The 24,542-nt window shown below is 32.0% G+C and overlaps 1 protein-coding gene across 1 annotated transcript in view; it reads right to left on the bottom strand.

The window, feature by feature from the left end:
- LOC117170665 (neuronal acetylcholine receptor subunit alpha-7) overlaps window positions 1-24,542 on the bottom strand; it is a 390,031-nt gene that overhangs the window by 200,908 nt on the left and 164,581 nt on the right. The window contains exons 2-3 of the mRNA XM_033357593.1: window positions 23,215-23,354; window positions 8,015-8,059 (exon numbers count right to left, since the gene is read on the bottom strand). Coding sequence (XP_033213484.1) covers window positions 8,015-8,059; window positions 23,215-23,354 — 185 coding nt within the window. The remainder of the gene's footprint in view (window positions 1-8,014; window positions 8,060-23,214; window positions 23,355-24,542) is intronic.

Below are 24,542 nucleotides of genomic sequence, written 5' to 3'. Positions count from 1 at the left end.
TTCAAACAGTTATATTTTTAATTCGAAAATATAAATTTTCAACAGTAAATAGATAATATTAATCTCATTATTATTTATAATATTTATTAATTAAATTAATGCGTTAAATTAATGCATTAATAAATTATGCATTAAGATTACTTAATGCATATTTACAAATTTTTATTGAAAAATTAGATTTATATGTTACTATGAAATTGCTTACCTAAGCAGTTTGCAAAATTTGAGGTTAGAATTGGATGTTTAAATAAACTACTGTGAACAACTTTCTTAGAATAAATAATCAATTGAATGGCAAGTGTGGATCTTATAAATTTTGAAAAGAAAACATCTTTCTCTACTCTCATACTCGTATCTTGCATCTTTTCGCGTAAGTTGTATTCATATAAGGTAATACCTCTAAAACTGTTTTTTCCTTATTAATTATTGAAGTTATTTTTAGTTTATTCGAACTTGATTAATTGAAAATAATTTCAAAAGTACCTCCCCAACACAAATTCGGAGCTGCACACTTTCCATTCAGAACTGCACACTTGTGCAGAGCTGCACGTTAGATTATGCTCTGCAAGATTTTGTCCAAATGCAGGACATTAAAATATTCGTAACTTATCGAATAAAATCGCCATTTCTGCACACTCTAAAACTTCGATTGTCTAAATAAATCCACTGCACTTTAATTCACTTCACGAAACGCCTATGAAATGTTATGAAACACTGACGCTACGGTTTGGGAAGCGCATCATAACGGTAACAGCTCTTTCAGAACGCGAAAATTCTCGAGTTTGCGCAGTATGCGTAAGCTGGCAGGCGAAAACGAAATAATGAGATTAAATTATACAAAAGCATTAAATAAATATACAAAATAAATAAATAAATAATTTTTAATGTTCATATTTGTATGGTATAATATTCTATAAATGTATAATATATATTAATAAATTTCCAGCGCAGGCCAGAGCACTAGTGCGCATGCGTAGTCGAGTCAGCTGTAACCGAACTGTGCGGTTCGCGCAGCCAAACTCTTCCAACCAAACAGATTCAGTCTTGATAACCAAACCGGTTCGGTTGCCACAAACCAACGTTTGGTTCAGACAACCGAAATACTGCCAACCGAACCCAGTTCAGTCAGGACAACCAAACCATTTCTTTGCGTGTGCGCTTTCTTCTTACACATCGCCCTAAACTCCTTTCTCATTTATACGTACTCACCTCTGCTCACGGTTTCTTTCTTCCACTTCCTGTACTTCTTTTTCACTATTCTCTTTATTATTTTACATTCCCTATATCACCACATCTTTACCATTCCTTTCTTCTTCTTTCTAAATACCTCCTTTTGCACACAACCTCTCACTTTCTCTTGTAGACCCTCCCATATCTCGTCCCCCGACTCTCCCTCAAAGCTGACGTTGCCCAACTGCTCCTGATATTTCTCTATCGCCTCTCTTGTGAATGACACCCTCTCCCCTAACGACCCTTCTTCCCCACCCTACCTTTCACCAGCCACCCCCTGTATACACAAATTTAATGGCTGATGGTCTGATTCCACTCTCCCTTCCACTGCGAATTTCTCTATCTCCTCCCACCCTTGCATATTCATAATCACATAGTCTATTACCGATACACCCCCCTTACTCACATACGTATATTCTTCCTCTTCGTCCCCTTTAACCATACCATTCGCAACCACCCACCCTCTATCCTCCATCCAGTCTCTTAGAATCTCCCCCTCTTTATTTATTATATTATCCTTCGATTTTATTTCAAAGCTCTTCCCTTCCCGGTACAGGCCCCCTTCCCGTCCAATTCTCGCATTAAAGTCTGCCCCCATTACCATCATGCCCTCATCGCTCTCTCTCCTAATAAGTTTTCTACCCTTTCTTTAATCCTTTCCATTCCATCCTTATTGTAGACAGTCACAAACTTATACATCACCCCTCCTATCTTTACAGCCCACATTTGCACGCCCTCCCCCTCTCCATGAAATTCTTCCTCTAAACTATCCCTTACCTCCTGTTATAATTCCTCCACTAGCCCTTCCTTGCCTTTTTACTTTGACCGCCTCCTGTAGCCTCCACCTATGCCCCCTTGGCAACTTTCGCTCTACTCAGTCCCATTCCTTTTTCTCTACCCACGTCTCTACCAGTCCAATCACATCAAATTCCTGAATATTCCTCCAGAACTTCTCATCTTTCTTCTTTACTCCTGCTGCGTTCCAGTACAACACCTTTAACACTCCTCCACCCTGATTTACTCCCAATATTCAAAATGTGTCCACTTTTCGATTTTTCATCCAAAATCTGGATAACGATCTTGACCTTTAGTTTAGGACACTAAAAGAGTGTACCAAAGGCCAATCTAATATATTAATTTTTATATGTACATACATACATACATACATACAGCCAAACATAAAGGCATACAGACACATTCGTAAAAACCGGTTTTTCTGATTCAGGGGGTCTCAAAAGGTGAATATTTGACCAAAACTGGGGGGGGGGGATCATGCATTCTCTGATGAGAATGTAAAAATAAAAATATTTGTGCCCCTAATCGATTTTAAACATGCAAATGTACAGTGGGTGTTATTTTAAATCTGTTGTCCCGATTTATATCTGGAATTCACTCATACATCCTGCTAAGGATGTAGCAAACAACAGCTTTGATTCCCTCGCAGGATACACTTTCGCCAAATAGCATGGGAAATTTTACATGCTACAATATTTAACTTTAGTGTTTTCTAAGTAAAAATTGTAAATGTTTATAAACTCTTTAAACTGACACAAAAGTCATATCACTTATAAACCTAAAAAACAATCTAAGTTTATTCAATTAATTTTAAAATAATTATACATTTTGATATTCAATTAATTCTTTAATTTAACCTAGAAGTAAGTTCACTCATCAAAGTTTTTTAAGCTGATAAATTCATTGCACTGATTTTTTTTTTTCGTTGATAATTTAAATTTAATGATAGGCTTAAAGTTAACCCGTTTCGAATTGTGAGTTTGTGTAAAATGTAAATCCTATCAGGTTCTCGAGAGAATTCTATTTCTAATAGAAAGCTTTATTATATGAGCAATATATAAAAATAAACATGTTACAATTTAAATTATTTTAAAATATTTTCAAATGAAAATATGAAAGCTTCAAATTGTATGCCTTAGTGTTTAGTATAACTTATCTTTATTATAACATATATAACTAACATTTTTTAGTATAACTACGATTTTGACCTAAGTACAGCATTAGAACACCAATAAGTATAAGAAGATGAAATTTCATTAATTGATAACTAAAAAAAAAATCTGCGCGCTTCGCTCGCCAGCTTTAGCTGGCCGATAACGCGCACCTGTTAAACTTGCGCTTTGCACTCGATACTATATTTATCTCGCGCTTCGCTGTCGATAATGCACTTACTTGCCAATACGTGCACGGTCCTTGTACATCCCCCACATTTTTGCGTAGGAACTTTTTAATTGAAGGCCAAACCATCCATAATTAATATATATTGGTTCTCACGTCTCTCTGGTTAGATCTCTTTTAGCTTTAACGAACACATTCTCATCACGTGTCTCGTGAGAGAAAAAGGTTAGAATCAAATTATCAGATCTAATTTAGAAACTTTTTTTTTATTAAACATTTCAACTCACCTTGTGTCTTTTTGTTAAAAACTTTAGTTTCTTTATTTGTAATGTCAATTTTCTCTATAAAAACAAAAAATTCGGATCTTTTTAAATCAAACTAAATAGCCGTACATCAAATTTTTAATTCTGGAAAAAATATGGTCTCAAAAAATTTCAAAATGGTCTACTTGAATTTTAATACAAAGTAGGTGGCTAACGAACTCATCCTTTCTTATTATACCAATAAAAAATGTGCTAAAGCGCAATCCAATGCGAGTGGTCTTTCAAAATTTATCCAGTATACAGACGAAAACGACAATGACGACGTCGAAATCGACGGACAGATAGATACCGAAGTTAAGACTATTTTTTCTGACTCATGTAGCCTCAAAACGTCGAGATTTGATGGGCTCCGTGAAAGTCAGTTTTCTCATGAAACCAATACCTTCTCATTGGGATGAGAATCTAAAAATATTATAATTAAACATATATTAAAAACTATCTTTTTTTCTACGAGAAATGTATTTTCCACTAGCCTATTTTGAGAACAGAGCAGAAATATGGGTTCAGTTTTGCATGTTTTTGTAAAATTTTTGATTCGCAATCTTAAATTTTATGGAAATCCAAAATTTTAACTTTAAATTCGAATTTAAAGACCAAAAAATCCCAGAAAACGAGTTTGAGAAGATTTTGGATGCGTGGAATAATATGTGATAAAAAACAATTTCGAAATGAATTGTGCAATTTTAAACATTAACATTATGTGCATACATTTACAGCAAAATTATTTAATTTTGCTTATATCTATTATTTATTTTCAATTATATATCGCAGAATTCTCTGATTTCTATTTATTGATTTTAAAAATGAATCATTACAATTAAAAAATATTTAATTTAAGAATTCCAAAAATTGATATCCCAAATTTTTAATTTTTCCCTCTCATAAGCATAAAAAGTATAAATGAAAATGTTAAATGATTAATTTTCAAAATTCTTGGTGACTAAAATTTTCTACAATTTGTGAATGAAGTTCGGATATACGTAATTGTCAACATTCGGTAAAAGACATTTTTTATTTTTAATGTTTCTCATTTCATAATTATAATCCTAGAACTTCATAAGCTTTGACTTGGAAACGTTGAATTTAGTTATAAATCTAATATTGTTCAATTTAATCGCTCTGAATTAAAAATGATTTAAATTGATATGTTCTCCATTATAAATCATTCAATTTTAAACGCTTTTATGTAGAAATGATACCAGTTCAATTCCATTTCATTTCATTCTAAATATTTTTCCAAATTTCACAAAATCCAGAATTGCTTGATGTGGAACATTTTTAATTGAAAATCGATCACTATCTTTTTTAAATTTCAAGCGCCTTTAATTAGAAATCATTAATTACACAGCTTGAATTGACAATTGCACATTTGATGAAATTAATCATTTCGCCTAGATTCTGTGTCTATGAATTCGAATCCGCAATCAGAATTGCTCTATCACTTCAGGTTTTTAAAATATTCTAACGTAAATGTGTGAAAAATGCGGTTTTTGCTTATATTCGTGGTTACGCAGCATCGCGACATTTTTTTCTGAAAAAAAATATATATAACATTTCAAAGAATAAGCCTTGCTCTTTCAAATTCCGTTGATTTTGCTCGAGTATCTTTTTTCTTTACCGACAAATTTGATTTTGAAATTTTCAAATACAACAGTAAAATTGTCCAAACGCGTTTAGTCAAACAGTTTTATATTAATCGAAAGGTTATCAAAAGATAAAATTTTCAAGCCATTAAACACTAACTTTCATCGTCTCAATTCCATCGTCGCAATGGCGACGATAGAATTAAGTGTTATATGCCTTAACATTTTTCTCTTTTAAAACCTTTCGAATGATATAAAACTCTTTGGCGAAAAGTGTTGAGACAATTTTACTGTTGCACCCTTGCTTATAACCTTTGAAAAAATCATGTAATTTGAAAATTTCAAAATCAAATTTCTCGGTGAAGAAAAAAGATATTTAAGCAAACTCAAAGGCATTTGAAAGAGCAAGATTTATAATTTAAAATGCTGTGTATATTTTTTTAAGGAAAAAGTATTGCGATGCTACGTAACCTCGATAATATACAAAAACCGCGTTTTTCGCAATTTTAAGTTAGGATATTTAAAAAACCTCAAGTGATAGAGCAATTCTGAGTTCGGATTCGAATTCAACGACCCAAAATCTACAAGAAATGAATGATCTCACCCAATGTGCAATTTTCAACTCAGGCTGTGTTATTGTTTCAAAAGTTCAACAAACTCTGAATGCTTAAAACTTTGTTTAATTTAAATTGCTTATACTTTTAATGTTAGGAAATAAAAATGTAGGAACGTGAACGGACGCCACACCGCGTACATTTTCTGGCTACGCTCGACTCTCTATATAACAACCCCCTGTTTACGATATTCCTAGGATTGATGTTCTCGGTGTTCAGACATGCGTGACAAACAGCATGATGGTGACACTCTGAATGCATTAATTGCATCAGGTTGCTCCATGCGTCCAAATCCAACTGAAATGGTCCATGCAGCCCTGTCTGCTTACGTTTGAATTCACCCGACTTAGGATCAAGGCCAATGAAAGTCATTCTTGAAACCGTTCTTATATCGAGAGTTAAGTGTAGTTTTAATAATATCTCCTTGAATTTTCTTTTTGTAACGCGTGCACTCCATATTTCGTGAGTACTTCTGTAACAAAATAATTAAATATATCTCGAGAGACCTTATACTGCAGACAAAGCAGTTAATGTGCATGACTGGCCATGACAGTTTTTATAATAAAGCTTCAGAAAAATCGAGAAGACCAGAAAATGAAGACAGTGTCGAGCGTGTGTCTGAAAAGTGTAACCTCGAAATGTCACCTTCGCCTGTTACTGGTAGTCTAGTCTATTCTAGTGGACTCAAATACCCTCATCCCACTATTCTTTCACAAGAAGAACTACCGTGTTGAAAAACGTTTCGGCTTTCTTTTATCTCGACAAGCTATTCTTATTTGTCGAAAGTACAAGGAAAAAAAGGATCTCTTTTTTCGATTTCCCACTGAGAACATACTAGCTATATAACCAGTTAAATCTACCTACTCAACGATACGAACGAAAGCCATTCTTATTTCCTCTCCTGGAAACAATCATTGCCGGAAGCTGCATCGCACTTTGTCGAGTTCGCAGTCTTTTCCACAAAAGAAGACTCATCCTTAATTTTCAGAAATAATTGAAGAGAGGAAATGGAGATGAAATGAGCTCAACGCAGAGTCAAAAACATCCTGATTAAAGAATTAAAAGACCGTCTCTCAATGTTGAATCTTTTAATTCATCCCAACTTTCGAGACATTTAAATATTTTCTTGTTGAAACATTGTTGTTAGAAATGCGATTGGCTTTTACATATCTTGAAATTGCACCATTTATTAGGTGATCCAATTCCATTTCATATCAGGCAGGTATCTGGAGATATGATTCTATGGTAAAAATAAGAGAACACGTATTTCATAGTTTGTTCAAAAAAATTTTATTTTTTATTTACTACTATGAAATTTGCTATATGAAATTATTAAAAATGGATTTCTTAAAAAACCTACCTTCTCAATTTCTTTTTTAGAAATATCTAGTAATGTATACTACATATCTTGTGAATTTCGTTCTTAGCAAAGCACTGCTTCGCATTAAAAAATATATATTTGAAAAATAAAATTCTTTATTTCTCTCGAGAACAACGAAAGATGCAAAAAAATTTTCAATAACAGTTTACAGACCTAGAAAAGTTCTGAAAAACATTTGTGGATTCAGAAATATCACAAAATATTTTAAAATTTTTGCGGAATTTTAAAGAATTTTTAGGATCTGCAAACTATCCAAAAAGATTTGTGGGATTTTCAAAGTATTTTGAAACATTTCAAAAGATTTTCGAATGATTTTAGGTGACTCAAGAATATTTCAAGGGATTTATAAGGATGTTTTGAGATTTCATGGCCTGAGATTACGAAAGATTTTTTATCAGTCTTATTCAAAAGTGAATTTTCCTTTATTATTTTCCGAAGCGCTGATCATGTAACACTTCAATGAACTAATGTACATTTCGCGTGAACGTACATAGTCACAGGGAAAGTTTTATGACCAATAGAGTGCAAAGTGAGCATTTCCACGCAATATGTGTTACATGACCGCAATCCTATTGTTAGCTACTGGGGCATAATATATTACTCTGTTACGTGAAAAAATCCTCCTTCGATTTGTGCTCGCAATTTTGTTCGGGATTTGCTTGACAATTTTTCAATAAATAATTCTCAAGTAGAATAAAATTATAAAGAATTTGAGATGATAATTCATTGATATAGAATCATTCTACTCACCAATTTTAGCCACGCATTCGTCGTTAATATTTGATTCTTTTCATCCTGTGAACAAAAAATTGGCATTAATTAATTTTAACAAATTGAGCTAATTATATAATTGCCAGGGATCACAGTATCCCTTATTTCGCTGCGTTTCTCCTTGTTTTTCAATTGCCCTTCTTCCCTAATTCTAAAAAAATTACCCTTTTTCTCCTTTTCTTTTAAAATGTATGATACTTTAAAATAAATTATTTAACTTATGTGGGAAAATCTTTCAAATTGGTAAATTTACTTAAGAAGTAAGAACTATAGGAATGATTTTTTGCTTTACATCTACAAGATTATTCTATTTCAACCTAAAAAACTTGTGTTACAGTAAAAAAATACTTTTCTTGAAAAATAGTAGAAATTGTCCAGGTGCGAAATTCGGTCGGATGCCAGAGCTTGACCATCGGCCCAAAGTCGGCCCTGCTATGGTAACTAATCTGCGTTACCAGAGTTGGGCCGACTAAGATGTTTTCAAGCTGCCATGGTCGTACCGACGTTGATGACAGACCTCGGCTGCGAACGAAAAGCCGACCGTTGGCCCAACTATGGTACGAAAATCGGATAAATTGTGGCAGATTGGTCGGTAAGACCGCAATAATGCAGTCGGTCCGAATCTGGATGCAGCAGTCGGATTGTCATAACTTTTCTTGATGCACCCGACGGTCGGTCAAACCTTGGCCCGAGTATGAGCAGACCGTGGGATAAAGTCTGGATAACGCAGGCCGACAAATTTGAAAGCCAGAGACCAGACCTAACATTTCCGAAGGATTTTGATGCGCTGAATCCGAATCCGAGCTCAAAATTGCTCCTGTACGTCAAGTTTTCAAGAAGTCCTAACCTAAAAGTGCAAAAACCGCGTTTTTAGCTGTTTTTGAGGTTATGTAACCAAACAAGAAAAATGTCTACCATAAAAGCTAATATGGAATTACAAAATATTGTAATTTGAAATTTTTTATTTTAGCGTTTTAACTCATTACGCTGAGGTGTTCAGATTTATACAACGCATTCTCTATTGCTGACGGTACGATTTTTTTTCTTCAAAATATTATCTCAGGGGTTTTCGAGGGTGCCCTTTCTATTGCCGGTGTCAGTTTTTTGTTATAGCCCTTAGAAGATCCAATATGGCGGCCACAATTTAGGGCTTTAAAAAAGAACAAAGGATCCCGCACAAAATACCAACAAAAAAGCGTGCAGTCGTTTGGAACCATTCTTCGCACATTGATAAAACAAAAGAAGACGAACTGCGTGGAATGCTACTGCGCACTCTGTGTGCATTCTAATGTTCACATTCGCTGTATGTGCGTGCCGTTCTACGGCGCAGACAGTCTTCGATCCCTAGCTGGCTCACTGAGCTGGCGACGCTTTTATGACGTGTTATGCGTAGGTGATGAAATTCGTTTTTTGCTACAAATCTTTCCGTGTTGGAGATCACGTTTCAGTGGCGGGTTAACGGTTGGATGCGTAGGTAATAAAATTCTTTTTGTATATAAAATCTGTCTAGCGGTTACATTTTGTGTTGATCGTGATTATTGTATATAGGGAGTTTTAGAATTTCCACGTTACTGTTCATTATTTGAAAAAAAATGAGTTCAAGAACTCCTTGTGCTAAGAAGCTAATAAGTTTTTTCACGTTTGTGGAAAGTATGAAACGGAGAAATACCGTTGATCAATTAATGATTCGATAAAAACGTCACACTTCAACTGTTATGGGACTTAAATAAAAAATTTGGATAAACCGTGGGTACCAACCTCAATTTGTCATGCTTATAAATTAAATTTTTCAAATTGGGAAGATTAAAGTACCAAGACGCAGACTGTTATTCAACCACCTGTTTGGCGTGAGCCCAACGATCATGTTATTGATTGTTACTTTTGCTTATGCAAAACAGGAGGTTTTTCTAAATAGTATTTGGAGAAGGTCGTTTACCCTGATGTAAAAAGTGTTACACCAGCCAAGATTGGTATTAGAAATCACTCTGAAAACAAAAGTGACCGATCAACTCACGAATCAATTGATACTGACGATCCTAATGCAACTGAAGATTCTTTTTGGGAAGAATCAGATGATGAAAGTACTAAATTTTTTGACCAAGACGGATTAGACGATTTTATACGTGACCTTGATCTTCCAAAAGATAAAGCTGAGCTTTGCGCTGCAAGACTCAAAGACAGGAAACTATTGTTATTTGTTACCTGGCACTAGAGTAACTCTTTACAGAAATAGAGAAGAAAAGTTTATCAAGTACTTTTCAATGGACACTGGAATTGTGTATTGTTATTATATCGAAGGACTCATTAATTTATATAAAATAAACTTATACTCGTATACGCCAGTGGATTGGCGTCTTTTCATAGAATCGTCTACAGAAAGTCTGAAAGCAGTACTGTTACATAATGGAATTAAGTACGCTGCAATTCCAGTAGGTCACTCAACTACACTGAAAGAATCTTATGATACTTTCCAATTACTCCTGATAAAAATAAAATACAATGTCCATAATTGGCTTATTTGTGGTGACTTTAAAATGATAAATCTTATAATACGTTTACAATCAGAAAACATTAAATACTCTTGTTTTCGTTGCCTTCGGGATAGTCGTGCAAAGGATGAACATTGGATAACGTGAAATGGCCAGACAGATTAGAGTGGACAGTTGATCAGTATAATGTTGTTTATGAAAGTCTTGTTGGCAGAAAGAAAATATTATTGCCACCACTCTATATAAAACTAGGGTTAATGAAGCAATTTGTGAAAGCCCTAAACACCGAAGGAGAATGTTTCAATTATATCAGATCTACATTTCCGCATTTAAGTGATGCCAAAGCTGAGGAAGGTATTTTTGTTGGGCCTGATATAAGAAAACTTTTCAAAGATGATGATTTTATCAAAACCATGACATCTATTGAAAAGGATGCATGGTTGATTTTCAAAGATGTACAGAAATTTTTTGGGAACAATCGAGATCCAAAGTTTAGAACTATTGTATCTAGTATGTTAAAGAATTTCAAAAGATTAGGTTGTTTGGTGAGTATGAAATTACATTTTCTCAAATCTCATTTGAATTATTTCCCAGAAAATTTTTGAGCATTCAGTGAAGAAATAGACGAACGCTTTCATCAAGACTTTCACCAAAAGGAGCAATATTATCAAGGTCGATGCAATGTACGAATGATGGTCTACTATTGCTGGTCTTTGCAAAGAAATGATAATGACCCTACCTAGTCATAAACGAAATTTTTTTTAACGATCGTTTGTCATGAAGCGCTAACGTTTCCATAAGAAAAGAAGCAATTAGTTTCACCTTCATTGGACATACAATCGTAAGTCTTGCCTTAACTGGCTGGGCAATCGTAAGTCTTGTCTTGACTGGCTGGACGATTCAAAGGCTTGCCTTAACTGGCTAGGTAATCGTAAGTCTTGCCTTGACTAACTGGGCGATTTGAAGTCTTGTCTTGACAACCTGGGCGATACAAAGTCTTGCCTTTATTGGCTGGGCAATCGAAAAAGAACCCCCGAAAACCCCTCAGATAACATTTTCAAGGGACAATGGCATATCATCTCGGCGTTAATGGGTTAAGCCTCTACCCCCTTAAAACTTACTTTTTTTCTGAATTTTGAGATATTTAGGCATATTATTCCTATGGCGGAGAGTATACAGAACAAAAATTCTAGCTCATTACCGTCCTGACTTTCATGTAAATCCTTGCGTTAAAAATTGCTGTTCGTCTCAAAGTCATATTTAAAAAAACTTAAGTCTTCCAAACGTTACATATATGTCACTGTGGGCGGTAGAGGGTTAATACGCTAAATTGAAAATGTTCATTTCAAGGTTAGCCCGCTTTTAGTGTGGAATTCAATTATTTCACGAAATTTAAACGACTAAATTCGCTGCACCCAGAGTTAGGTGGGTTAGCCTGCTTATGATTTGGTAGGGGTGATTTCTGGGCTTAGGTGGATTAGCAGGTAGGTGGGTTAACCCACTTGTGGCATGGAACTTCATTACTCCAAGAAAAATGTACGACTAAACTTAATGTTCCCAGAGTCAGGTGGGTTAGCATGCTTGTGACTTGTTAGTGGTGGTTTCTACCCCTAGGAAACGGCTTCCTTAGAAATGAAAAGTCGCTGGTTCCATATTTTTTATTGTTTTATCAATGTGCAAAGTTTGGTTTCAAACAACTGTGCGCTTTTTTGTTGGTATTTTGTGCGGGATCCTTTTTTATTTTTAAAGCCCTAAATTGTGGCCGCCATTTTGGATCTTCTAGGGGTTATAAAAAAAACAGATGTCGGTAATAGAAAGGGCAGCCTCGTAAACCCCTGAGATAATATTTTAAAGAAAAAATATCTTACCGTCAGCAATAGAGAATGCGTTGTATAAATCTGAACACCTCAGCGTTAATGGGTTAAAACGCTAAAATAAAAAATTTCAAATTACAATATTATGGTGAAAAATAAAGATATCCTAATAAATCTAAGTAGGTTTGAAAGGGGAAGATTGGTACTTTCAAATTCCATATTAGCTTTGTGGTAGACATTTTTCTTGTACAGTTACATAACTTCAAAAACAGCTAAAAAACGCGTTTTTGCACTTTTAGGTCAGGATATCTTGAAAACCTGACGTACAGGAGCAATTTTGAATTCAAATTCAGCGCATCAAAATCCTTCAGAAATGTTTGGTCTTCTTTCTGGGTCCAATGTGCCCGTAACATTGGGGGCACATAACCTACTTCATTTGGATACCCGTGCAGAAATCTCGGTCTGGCCACGATCGGGTCCAGACCAGTCCAGGTCGGGTCCCGATCGGGAATCCTGGTCGGGGCCAGGCCGCGGATGAAACACACGCCCAGATCAGGGCCAGGTCGGGACACCCGATTGGGAAACCCGATCGGTGCCCCATCGGTGCCCGATCGGTACACGATGAGTCACATTATAATCTATTAATGAATTTCACAAATGAAGGTTTAATATAAGTAAACTCGAAAGTATCGAATGATCCTCTCCTCTCGAAGACCACCTTAATATTTTGCATTTCCAATTAAGTTATTTTAAGTTAAAATTAAAGTACTACAGGTACGAAAAGAAAAGGTTTCAGAATAGAAAATTTCATTGTACTTTTGACAAACGTAAAATTATTGTGGACGGTATCAGTTTCGAGGAAAAATTTTGTTTTTTTTACGAAAAAATTGGATGATAACCAGAAATATTTTAAATAAGAATTTTAATTTCTTGAAAAAAATGTTGTCTATAAAACTTTTTAACAAATTAGAAAAAATTTTTTCGCACAAAGATTCCCTACAGCTTGACATTTTGTAATGCTTCCAAGGAAAATCAATGGGAAATAAATTCAATTTTCTGTCAATTGCATTACTTCTTGAAAAATTCGAAAAGGCGTTTGTGGATAATTTTTTGGCCAAAAAATTGCGATATCATTTATTAGATTGTTTAATTTTTTCAAATTGGTTAAGAAGAAATATAGACCTAACAACTTTTAAACAAAAATGAAAATTTTTGAATTAAATATTTATTGTTATTTTAAATATTATTTACAAAATATGCATTTAATTAATTTTTATTGCTATTAATTAATTTCGACCTAATGGACGTTTTTGTAAATTGAAATGTCATTGTTTATAATGAAAAAGAAAAAAATTTGTTTATCATTTTAAACTTCGCGCGAAACCAATTAGATGCTGAATGCGACGCATGCGCATTCAAGTAACTAGCTCTTGCTGGAATTTTGTGAATATTTGTCCTTAATATATTTCTGTAATAAATTTATTGTTAATACAGAATCAAAGTTTCAATAACGTAATCGATTGTATCACATATTTTACTCTTATAATTTAAAAACATTACAATTTTGTGCATACTACAATTCATTTCTTGTCAATAGACTTGATAATTCGAACTCTACATTAAATCGAAAAACCTTGAGTTCTTCAATAATAATTGAAGATAAAAAAAACTTGATCAATTTCATCATATAATATTTGACTCATCTAATGGTAAATATACTAATTTTACCTAAAACAATTTAATTAATTATTAATTTATTTGAGGTTAGATTTCAATTTGCCCTCAGAGTGTAATTACTTACTCTCATCTTCCTCGCACAGGTTTCGAGGTCACTGACTGGTGTTTGGTGCCTCCGAACACGTGGCTTACTCGCCTTATGCATTTTCAATCATTGCTAGAATATTATAAAAGAGTACTATGTATACAAATTTCACTGCACTACCAGAAAAAAATCAAGAAGCACTAGTTCTGCGAGCGCATGGAGATGGCGTTTTAGTAGGAAATCGGTTTGGCCCGGTCGGGCTCAGGTATGGGCCTCAGAGTTCTACCGATCAGGGCCAGATCGGGAAATTCGATCAGGGCCAGATCGGTACTACGTTTAAAATCGGGCGATTTCTGCACGGGTAGATATTTTTTTCGGCCACAGTTGATCTACTCGTATTATTGGCAGGTCGAATTGGTGTGGTACTCGTAGAAATTTATATATATTCAAAATAAACCATTACAAATTCTTAATAAAAAATAGGAATGTTTGAGGGTAAATATTTATTATTTAGATATCTTTCAAATTATCAACTCTAGTTTCAAATCAACAAAAATGAAACAACTTTGTTAATTTGTGACACAATATCATAATTAAAAATGCCGAAACGAAACATTCAAAATTATTAATTGAATACTGCTGCAAATTCAAAATATATCTATTTTAATATATAATAAAGTCAATTTTAATTCTTGCAAAATTTAAAAATTCCAAAAAAGCATCAAACACTGAATATTTTCAAAGTATAGCTTCGCAAATGGTCAAGCCTCTTTCCAAATTAATCTATTAAGAAAATACTATAATTTTCTTTAAAAAAATCATGCGAGAAGTAGGCATTAAAAATTATTAATTTAAATTTCCTATTCAATAATATTTTTAAGTGAATAACCTATACACTTTCAAATTAGAATCATAATCATTTTTTTATATTTTAAATTTGGTTTTCAATTTCTTATAAATAAATAAATAAATATGACGAAAAAAGACCATTTTTTCTATGTTAAAATCCCCTAAATTCTATGGAGTAACATTAGTTAAAGATGGACCAATATTATATAATAAACAAGCAAATTTATTTTTCTTTAAATTATTTGTTCCAAGAATGTTTTCTACGATTTTCCATAAGTTTTCTTTTTTTAAAGTTATATTGCAAGAACTTTGGATAAAAACAATATAATGATGAAGAAATTTCTTCGTGAAATTATTATTGTTAATATTATAAATATATTTAATAAACAAATGCACTTATCAGGCATTTTTCGACTTTTCCAACATTTTTGACAACTCTTTTGCTGTCAAATACCCAAATAATGCATATATTTATTAAACTTACTGGAAATATCATGAAGGTCCCAAATGAAAAGACTGAATTAAAAAAAACGAATTTTTCCGCACACAGATGCCCGAATAATGCGTTTGTTTGTTAAATTGGTTTCAAAAAATTATGAAATTTATCAACTAATTATAAATTTTGCTGAATTTATTATGAAGATCCCAATTGATAGAACTGGTATTGAAAAAAAAGAATTTCACTGCCGATAAATTTCAGAATAATAGAGCGTCAAACTATTCAGCGCAGTTTTTGTAATCAAACTTCAAGTACTTCGATAGTCAAGTGGTTAGAGTGCGCGGTGTAAAATATCCTACTTTAAGTAGTTTATGTAGGGTTCGAATCCTGTGCGAGAAAGATTTTTTAAAGAATTAAAGCGTGCGATTATTAGTTAAGTAACCGTGTGTGCGAATTATTATTTGAAAATTATAAAAAATGAAGATTATACAATAATAATTTAAAAAATAATTTTTTAAATTAATTTTTGTTTGAAGGTTGGGCCAGTGTCATCTTAATAGATGGCCCATATATGGGACCAAATGTCAGCCCGACGTGGAGAAGCCAAAGGCGGTTGACCGTTATGATTTTGCTGGTTGGCCCGACCCGTGGCGTACAAAGTTGGACCGATGCGATGGTCCGATGGTTGGCCCGACCGTGGGCCGGCGGTTAATTCGCACCTGGTTGTAGGTCAAGTAGATCTACAAAAAATTTTCATACGCAAAATATTTAATACACCCACAAAAAACCCCTTTTTTTGCCGGTGGATGTATATAATAATCCATAACTTCGCTTTTTTTCATTCTATTTTTAATTTTTTTTCGTTCGAAAGTAGAAATATTTACTTTTTTTCTACGCATGTGATTATATGTTTTTTTATTAGAATGGATTGAAATTTGACTAGTTATAAAATTTTAAGCTAATTAGCTCATTTATAGGCTGAATTCCCCACTACGGCAAAATCTGATGTGAAATTTCCGCTCTTTGCTGAAGCAGGAGTCAGTTATAATAGTGGAAAATATGTAATCGTATCGAAAACGCTGCAAATAGTGTTGGATAACTAAGTCAAATTTCAACTAATTCTAATTTTTTTAAATTCATTACACGTGCATTTGAAAGCACTTTCAATATATTAACAACAAACAATGATTGATTTTAAACAAAAGAAAGTTATTAAATTATTGTTTAAGTTGATAAAATCAAGGAGAAATAAGAAACTTCCAAATATTTTCGATTGTATCTTCGTGATGTTTCACCATGTGTTTTTCTTTACCAAATCTCTACAATGTCTACTATGTCTCGTCAAAAATATATAGAAGTTTTTTTGCAACAAAATAAAAATATATCGTAAGAGAAAAATAACTATATCAGTGCAACAAGCTTCAAGTGCAAAAAACTATAGACCATTTAACATAAACGCCATTAAACAAAATTATTTTATAGTAATTTTATATACTATTTAAAAAAAAGTATTAAGGTAAACGTCCCAGTAATTGTGACCATAAGACATTTCATTGACATCAAATATTTAGAAAATTGTTTTGGAAGGATTATTTAAAAAATGATTGGTACTGATTGAAGCATTAAACAAAATAGAATATTGTAAAAATGGTTTTTACATTTTTTTTTAAATTACTTTTTATTTATAAACAATTTAAAGTCAAAAAGCACCAATGTCCCAGTTATCGTGATTTCCAAATTCGCAATGTACTATTAATCGTGAGTCATTGTCCCAGTCTTCGTGAAAAAGATTAAGTTTTCTTGAAATCAGTTTTTAGCGATTTGGAGATGTATTTTAAGTGTATTTTTGTATTTTGTATTATAAATACAATGGAGAATTTTATAAATTGGAGTCACTAAAAAAATCATGTTTATTTGGATGTAATGTTCTGTTTACGTTGTCAAAATATTAAAACTATCAATAATTATATATGTGTTACACATTTTTCTTCATATTATGCAGTATAGATTAATTTTAGCTAATGAAAAACTACTCAATGAATATTAGTTTAACTCAAAAATGATAAACTACAAAATTGATAATGAAATCACTAAAGTCATGCCAATATTCTACATCACCTTCTTCAGTTTTAAGCACTAACTTATATTACGATTACTGCTCACAGTAACCAATCAGTTCTCCAAGTTCATTTCACGCCTTTTTAAAATTAATTAAATTATTATTTGTATTGAAATATGGAAAAAAATGTTAACAAAGTCGCCCTAGTGTTCGGAACCGGTCACGATTACTCGAGCAACTATGCTTTTGAAACATCCCTATAATCGTGACCGATATTTCTCGAACGAGAAGGTACTAAATAAAGAATTCACTTAATATCATGAAACTATCCAGGCGAAAATATTATGTATAGTTTATACATAGTGTGAACTGTTATATAAAACAGTCATTTGTTTCATACGTTTTTTGTATAAGACAAATGAACTTTATATATGGGTCATTCCATGTCAGATTTACCACTGAAATTTAAATTCACTCAAAGTTATATTTTTCTTGATTTTAACACAAAAATAGAAGACACGTATTTTTTCTTTTCAATATGATATGTGAAATTCACAAGTTATAAGTCAATAAGATTTTGAGATATAACAAATAATGTACATTTAAAATGTACAAAGTTTAAAAATTAAAAAGTCGAATTTTATATTTAAGTGTTACAAATAAGAAAAATAAAAATGTTTATTTGGTCAATTATAAACTAACATACTTAGGATTTAAATAAAAATTGAGGCTAACCCATTTTTTTGCTGATCTTGTTCAAACTAAATATTTTTCAAATGTCAAATACAGTTAAATGTCTGGATTGAGTTTTTTCGAGAATTGTCACCACGCCGCGCCGCGCGAACGGGTAAGAGTAGCTGCACAGGGAATTGCGGTGTTCATTCAGCCGTGCCAAAATAGAGAGAGAAACAAGAAAGAGACAAAGAGTTCAAAGACTCTTGATGTATAATTACGGTCAGCCCCAAACCCGACACTACATCCAGATTTGACTGTACAATCGAGCCTCTTTGTAGGGCGCCTCTCAATAAGGCGCCTTCTCCTCAACTGCGCTTGAATGTTACCCCCTCCTTCTAGACTCCGCGTTGACCGAGGGAGATTTCAAAGCATTGCCTCTCAATGGGGCGCTCGCGACCAAAATAAATCTGCGTATGCATTGTACTTACGTACATTCATATTGCAAATCGTAGCAAGCATGAATTGAGAATTAATTATATTCTGCCACTATAAAATCATATATAAATTAATACGAATTTATAATATCTGCGATAAAATTATTTTTTCGAATTGAGGAAATTACATTTTTCTTTAGAAGAAATATATTTTAGTATATACATAGTTTGATAATCAGATTCATCATTGTAATCCAAGAGACATTTTTTTTCGAAAAAATTAACTCAAGCGGAAATATTTTATATAGTGTATATATAGTGTGAAGTATTATATATAATATTCATTTGTTTTATATATTTTTTGTATAAAAAAAAATGAATATTATATATAAAACTTCACACTATATATATAAATTATATATAATTTTTTTCGCTTAGGAAAGCATATGCATTTTTTTTTCTTTTCTGGTAATCCAGCAATCGTAGGAAATGAATCATTCAGCCGTCCAATTCTTAGAATAAAAATATAAATACCATAATAATTCGGTTTCAAATGATTTAAAAACGAGTGTGGAATGTATTTTACACCAAACGTGAAGTTCTTATCCTGCATACTATACATGTGTATTAGGGATGGTCCAAAAAACGCTTTTCGAGCAACATGGAAATCCCCCCCTCCCCATAAGTTTCCATTTCCGGAGAAAGAAAATCCGAAATTTTTCTTTGAAATTTAAATAATAAGGGATTGAAGAGGAATGTCTGCGAAATAAGACCATACTAATAAATTTTATTTTTAAGCCGCATATAGCCTCCTTCTCCCAAAGCGCACAAAACATGACCCAAGAGTCCAAAAATTACATTTTACATATTATTGTTAATATCCCACAATTTCTTTTTACTTAACATTAGAAGAAGTATGCAAAAATTCCTGCAATTATTCAACAAAAAGTAGCATATGATACCAATTTAAGAAAAAAGTGGGCATCTCTGGGTCAATTTTTAGAAATTTAAAAAATAAACCATAATAAATTGTTTATATAATTACATCATGTTTTGAACCAAAATTACTGCTCCAAACATTGACTAACGATTATATTTAAATCAGAAAATACGATTATTTATAAAATTTGGGAATAAATAATTGTTCAAATAAGTTACATTAATTTAAACAATTCAAAATGATTAAAAATGTCATAGAACATATTCAAATTGCCGATCAGTAATTATTTTTATGAAAAAAACGACAGATATTGCTGAAAATTAACAAGAATACGTAAAAATGTAGTTTTTTTAAATTCTCGGGTCATATTTGGGGCACTGGCGGGGGGGGGGGGGGGGGGGGGGGGGGGGTGTAAAAAATAAAAGTTGTTAGCATGATTTTATTCCGTAGAAATTCCTCTACCATTTCTAAAAAACTTGGGACGTTTCGATCAAATTCCGAAGTACGAATTCAGATTTTCGAAAATTTAAAATTTCCCCATGTTAACTAAAAAAAATGGAAACTTTTTTGGAGCAGGCTTGCCCTCTAAAGTAACAAAAAATGTTTCAATGTATCTTTGTATGACTCTAATGTATATGGCTCGCACTATATCACATATATTATATGCAGCAAAGAGCGCCTTGTTCAGAAGCAGATCATTCAAAAGTCTCGAGGTGCGGAGAACGTTGGTGGGGGTAGCACGCTTCCGAGAAAAATATCCCCTATAGCCCTGAGAGATTGAGAGGCTTGACTGTATTTTAGACGATCAAGCTTGAAATATAGAAACAATTTTATTAAAAATTACCAATATATAAAACAAGTATAGTAAAAAAAAATTTTCCCGGAATTGATTTAAAAAATTTATTTTTAATAAATTTACCTTATAAAAATAAATTAAAGTTTCACATTTGTAATAAAAGATAAAGTTAAAAAATGTAACTAGTCAGAGAACAAATTTTGATGTTAACACCTCGCCTGTAAGGTAAAGGCGATGTATGGCTATCACTAGAAGCAGAGGGGGTACTTATATTAAGAAGCATGTACTTTTAGGAACTGATCTCGTATCGTGTCGTCCAAGTATCTAAAATAAAAGGGGAGCTGTATAATGTATTTTTCTTTTAATGTTTTTAAACAACTATTTTCTAGATCATCCATAACCATCTTCAAGTAAAGGTAAAATGGGTGAACCCATCAGAGTACCATCCAAAGGGATTTTGCAATTGGTTTCAATATCGTGAAATCTTTTATTAAGGCTCTCAATCACCAACAAACAACGGACATTAGTACATAAAGAACTGACATCTAAGAACATAAAAATGTGATCACTGTCTATTACTAAATTATTTAATTTTTCTTTCTCATCAAGGCTATATTTAATGTTTGACTAAGGACTTTTTATACAATTTTTTAGATCATTATATATAATTTTAGCTAAAAGATGAGTTCGACTATTTATCAATGAAATTATAAGACGAAGTCGTATGTCCTTCTTATGGATCTTAGGCGAACCGTAACCTGTAGCTATAAGTGTAGTGTTGCTTAAAGTTAAATCATTGTTATGATATTTAAATTGTCACAAATTATTATCGTTCAAATTTTTTAGTATTCTTCAAGTATTCTCTTGTAATTTCTTAAGGGGTTATTATTTATTGTTACATAAGTATTACAATCTAGTAATAGGCAGTGCATTTTTAAAAACAATCTATTTTTTTCATGCAAACTGTTAGATTTCCCTTATCTTCAAATTGTAAAAAAGATATCTGAATTCTTTTGGATAAACGTTTTTGTTGTTTTTAATTTTTTGGCAAAATACCTTTCTTCGACAGAGATGTTAGTGTCTTGATTCTTAATATTACATATATTATTCGTCACATTATTACTTATTTCGTTTCTAATGAAATAATTGATGTCTAACAATTTTAGTGATATTTATAAATTTTTAATAGTATTGATCGCATCTTTAGTAAAAAATGTAGATGGTATATAATGATTCAGACCTAGAGAAACAGTATCAATAACCTCTAGCATAATTTGTTTATCAGACAGGTTCTTGAACCAACATTGATAGAAGATTTCGCGATATTTAAACCAATTGCAAAATCCCTTTCGATGATATGAGAAGTTGTATAAAATTTCTGTATGGCAATACTTATTTTATTTTCAATGATAATATTTACCAACAAATTCATGGTACTCCGATGGGATCACCCATTTCACCTTTACTTGCAGATATGGTTATGGATGATCTGGAAAATAGTTGTTTGAAAATATTAAAAGAAAAATACAATATACAGCTCCCCTTTTATTTTAGATATTTGGACGGCACGATCTTAAGTGTCAAAGGGGATCATATTCAATTAATTACTCACATTTTCAATTCTTACAATAATAATTTGCAATTTACCTTTGATCTTGAAGAAAAGAATATTCTTTATTTTTTAAACATTTCTCTTACGAAAGATAACAATAACATTATCACTAACTGGAACCAACAACCTTCTTTATCAGACAGAGCGATTACATATTTTTCAGGTCATCCAACCCAAGTAAATAAGAACATCGTATTCAACCATTTTGACAGGTCAATGAAGTAATCGCACAAGCAACTGCACTCTCAAAATTTAAAAATTATTACAAAAATATTGATGAACAATGATTATCCGATAAGTTTTATTAAACGACAAATTAAAGTTCGTAAACAAAAATTGAAAATCTTTCCTAACTAATTTTTTTGATAAAACTTCTCGTTTACTCAAAAAATTTAACAGATCTACAATTCTATCGATAAAAGCCTCCTTACCATCTGTCATCAGACTAGGTAAAGATAAGACTGTAAAATGGGAATAAACCAAGGTTGTTTACAAAAATAGCATTACAAAAAAGAGGATATTCATACTTCGAATCACATGTACAATACAGTATTAAATAATGAAAAATCATTATTTCTTTCTTACGGTATTTATTTTGTCATGGGATACGAGATCAGCTCCTGAAAGTACATGCTTGTTAATTTAAATACCCCCTCTGCATCTAATGATAGCCAGTCATCTTCCTCACCTCACAGACGATGTGATAACGTCAAAATTTATTCTCTGGCTAGTTGAATTTTTCAACTTTATCTTTTATTACAAATGTGAAACTTTAATTTATTTTTATAAGGTAAATTTATTTTTTTTTAATATTTTTTTTTCAATTACGGGGGAAAATTTTTTTGGCTGTACTTGTTTTATACCTTTGTGTTTTCTAATAAAACTCTAGCCTGAAGAGGTGAGTAAACCAATCTGACGAAACGTCGCAAAATAATTGTGAATTTTTAGTCATTTATAACCCCAGTGATCAATCGAGATAAATTTATTCAATCTAATAATGGAGGGGGATACATATCTTATACCAACAAGTTTAAGTGCATTCGAAAGTATAGTTTCAAATTCATATTCAAAGCATTAATTATAGTAAGGACAAAATAAAAAATTTTGGAAACAAATATTTAATTATACTTATATATATATATCACAATTTGCTTATTATTATAAAAAATTAAAAAGAGAAAATATTCTTAATTATGGAAACAAATTAAAACTTAGAAAATGTCTTATATAACATTTTATCTTTTTTGCGGTATGATAAATGAAATGCAATATAATGAAAAAATAGATAGAATTTTCGTTTATTAACTTACCACATCGATGATTTGCTGTAATGTGATGCCAAATTTCACTTCAAGAGGTTCACTTTCGTTAGCGACCGGCCTCTCCAGGGTATTATAATTCGCTAGTAGGTTATTTAGCAAACTTCTCTCGTGTTTTCCGCCAAGGCTTTCTGCAATAATAAAGTAATAGCCGAACTTAATAAAAGTGAGCCAAAGTTTACCAAAATGACGTTTATTACATCTTATATCCTGAATTTATGGTTTATTCCACTAATTTAATTAACTCCATATTCCACTAATGATTTTATGTATATATACATAAAATCATTAGTCGAATATATTTAAATGTTCTCTTAATTGTACTTAATTGTATGAATAAATAATTATTTTAAACAAAGATATTATATAGCTGATTTGAGGAGGTTGAAACTCTAAATATGACGCTAATAAAATAGGATTCATTTTGACAGAGTTAAGTAATTTATAATTGATTAAAAAATTTACTCCACAGTTAGAAAGATTAAAAGGGCCTATTTAAAATGGAAATAAGTCAAATTAATAGAAGAAATTTTTTGTTAACTTTACTTTAAGTTCAACTGAAATTCAAAATTTTTGCTACACTATCTCTTATTGAGAATATATTCGCAAAAAATATCCATTATTCATAATAGATTGATGTGCTTAGGAAAGCTATAAACTAAGGGATGAACAACGTGAGCTGAATCAGCTGGATAGTTCAAGTTGCTCTTGCATTTGCATAGATGCATTTTCCTTCAAGTTGTTGCATCAGATCATGCAGTTTATGTATCACTTGTACAACAAATATCATAAGTATGAGCAAATACGTATACCACATAATTATATTTCTGTAACTAACTTCCAGTAAAGGATATGATCAATCATTCCCTGTATAAGCAGACATGAAAGACGTTACATGAATATTTTTATAAAAATACTTTTTTTTTGAAAAGAAGTAGCAAACAAAGAATTTTTTGAGTTGAACAAATCATGTATTGTAATTAGTAAGTTTTGCTTTCTTTTCATTTCTTCGTTCACACTTTTTGCTTTCGACAATAATTCCTCGATATCTCTCTTTTTTTAATCAAAATATACAACAGTGATTTCATATTAAATTTTTCCTTAACTTTTATAAAGAAAAAATTTGGTGCGAATAGCCGCATCTTTTTGGTACATGTAGGCTAGGGTGGCCTAATTTTTTATCTCGAATTTGTAATCTTATCCCCTCTAAATTTGTGCGAATCCACCAACAAATGAATAAGTATTTCTTTTTGAAAAAAATGATATTCAGAGGATCCGCAAGCTCCACGACATTGAACAAGTATTTCCTATAAAAAAAG

The sequence above is a fragment of the Belonocnema kinseyi genome, chromosome 4, assembly GCF_010883055.1.
Source record: "Belonocnema kinseyi isolate 2016_QV_RU_SX_M_011 chromosome 4, B_treatae_v1, whole genome shotgun sequence".
NCBI classification, from domain to species: Eukaryota; Metazoa; Arthropoda; class Insecta; order Hymenoptera; family Cynipidae; genus Belonocnema; species Belonocnema kinseyi.
This window is presented reverse-complemented; position numbering and strand designations above follow the sequence as displayed.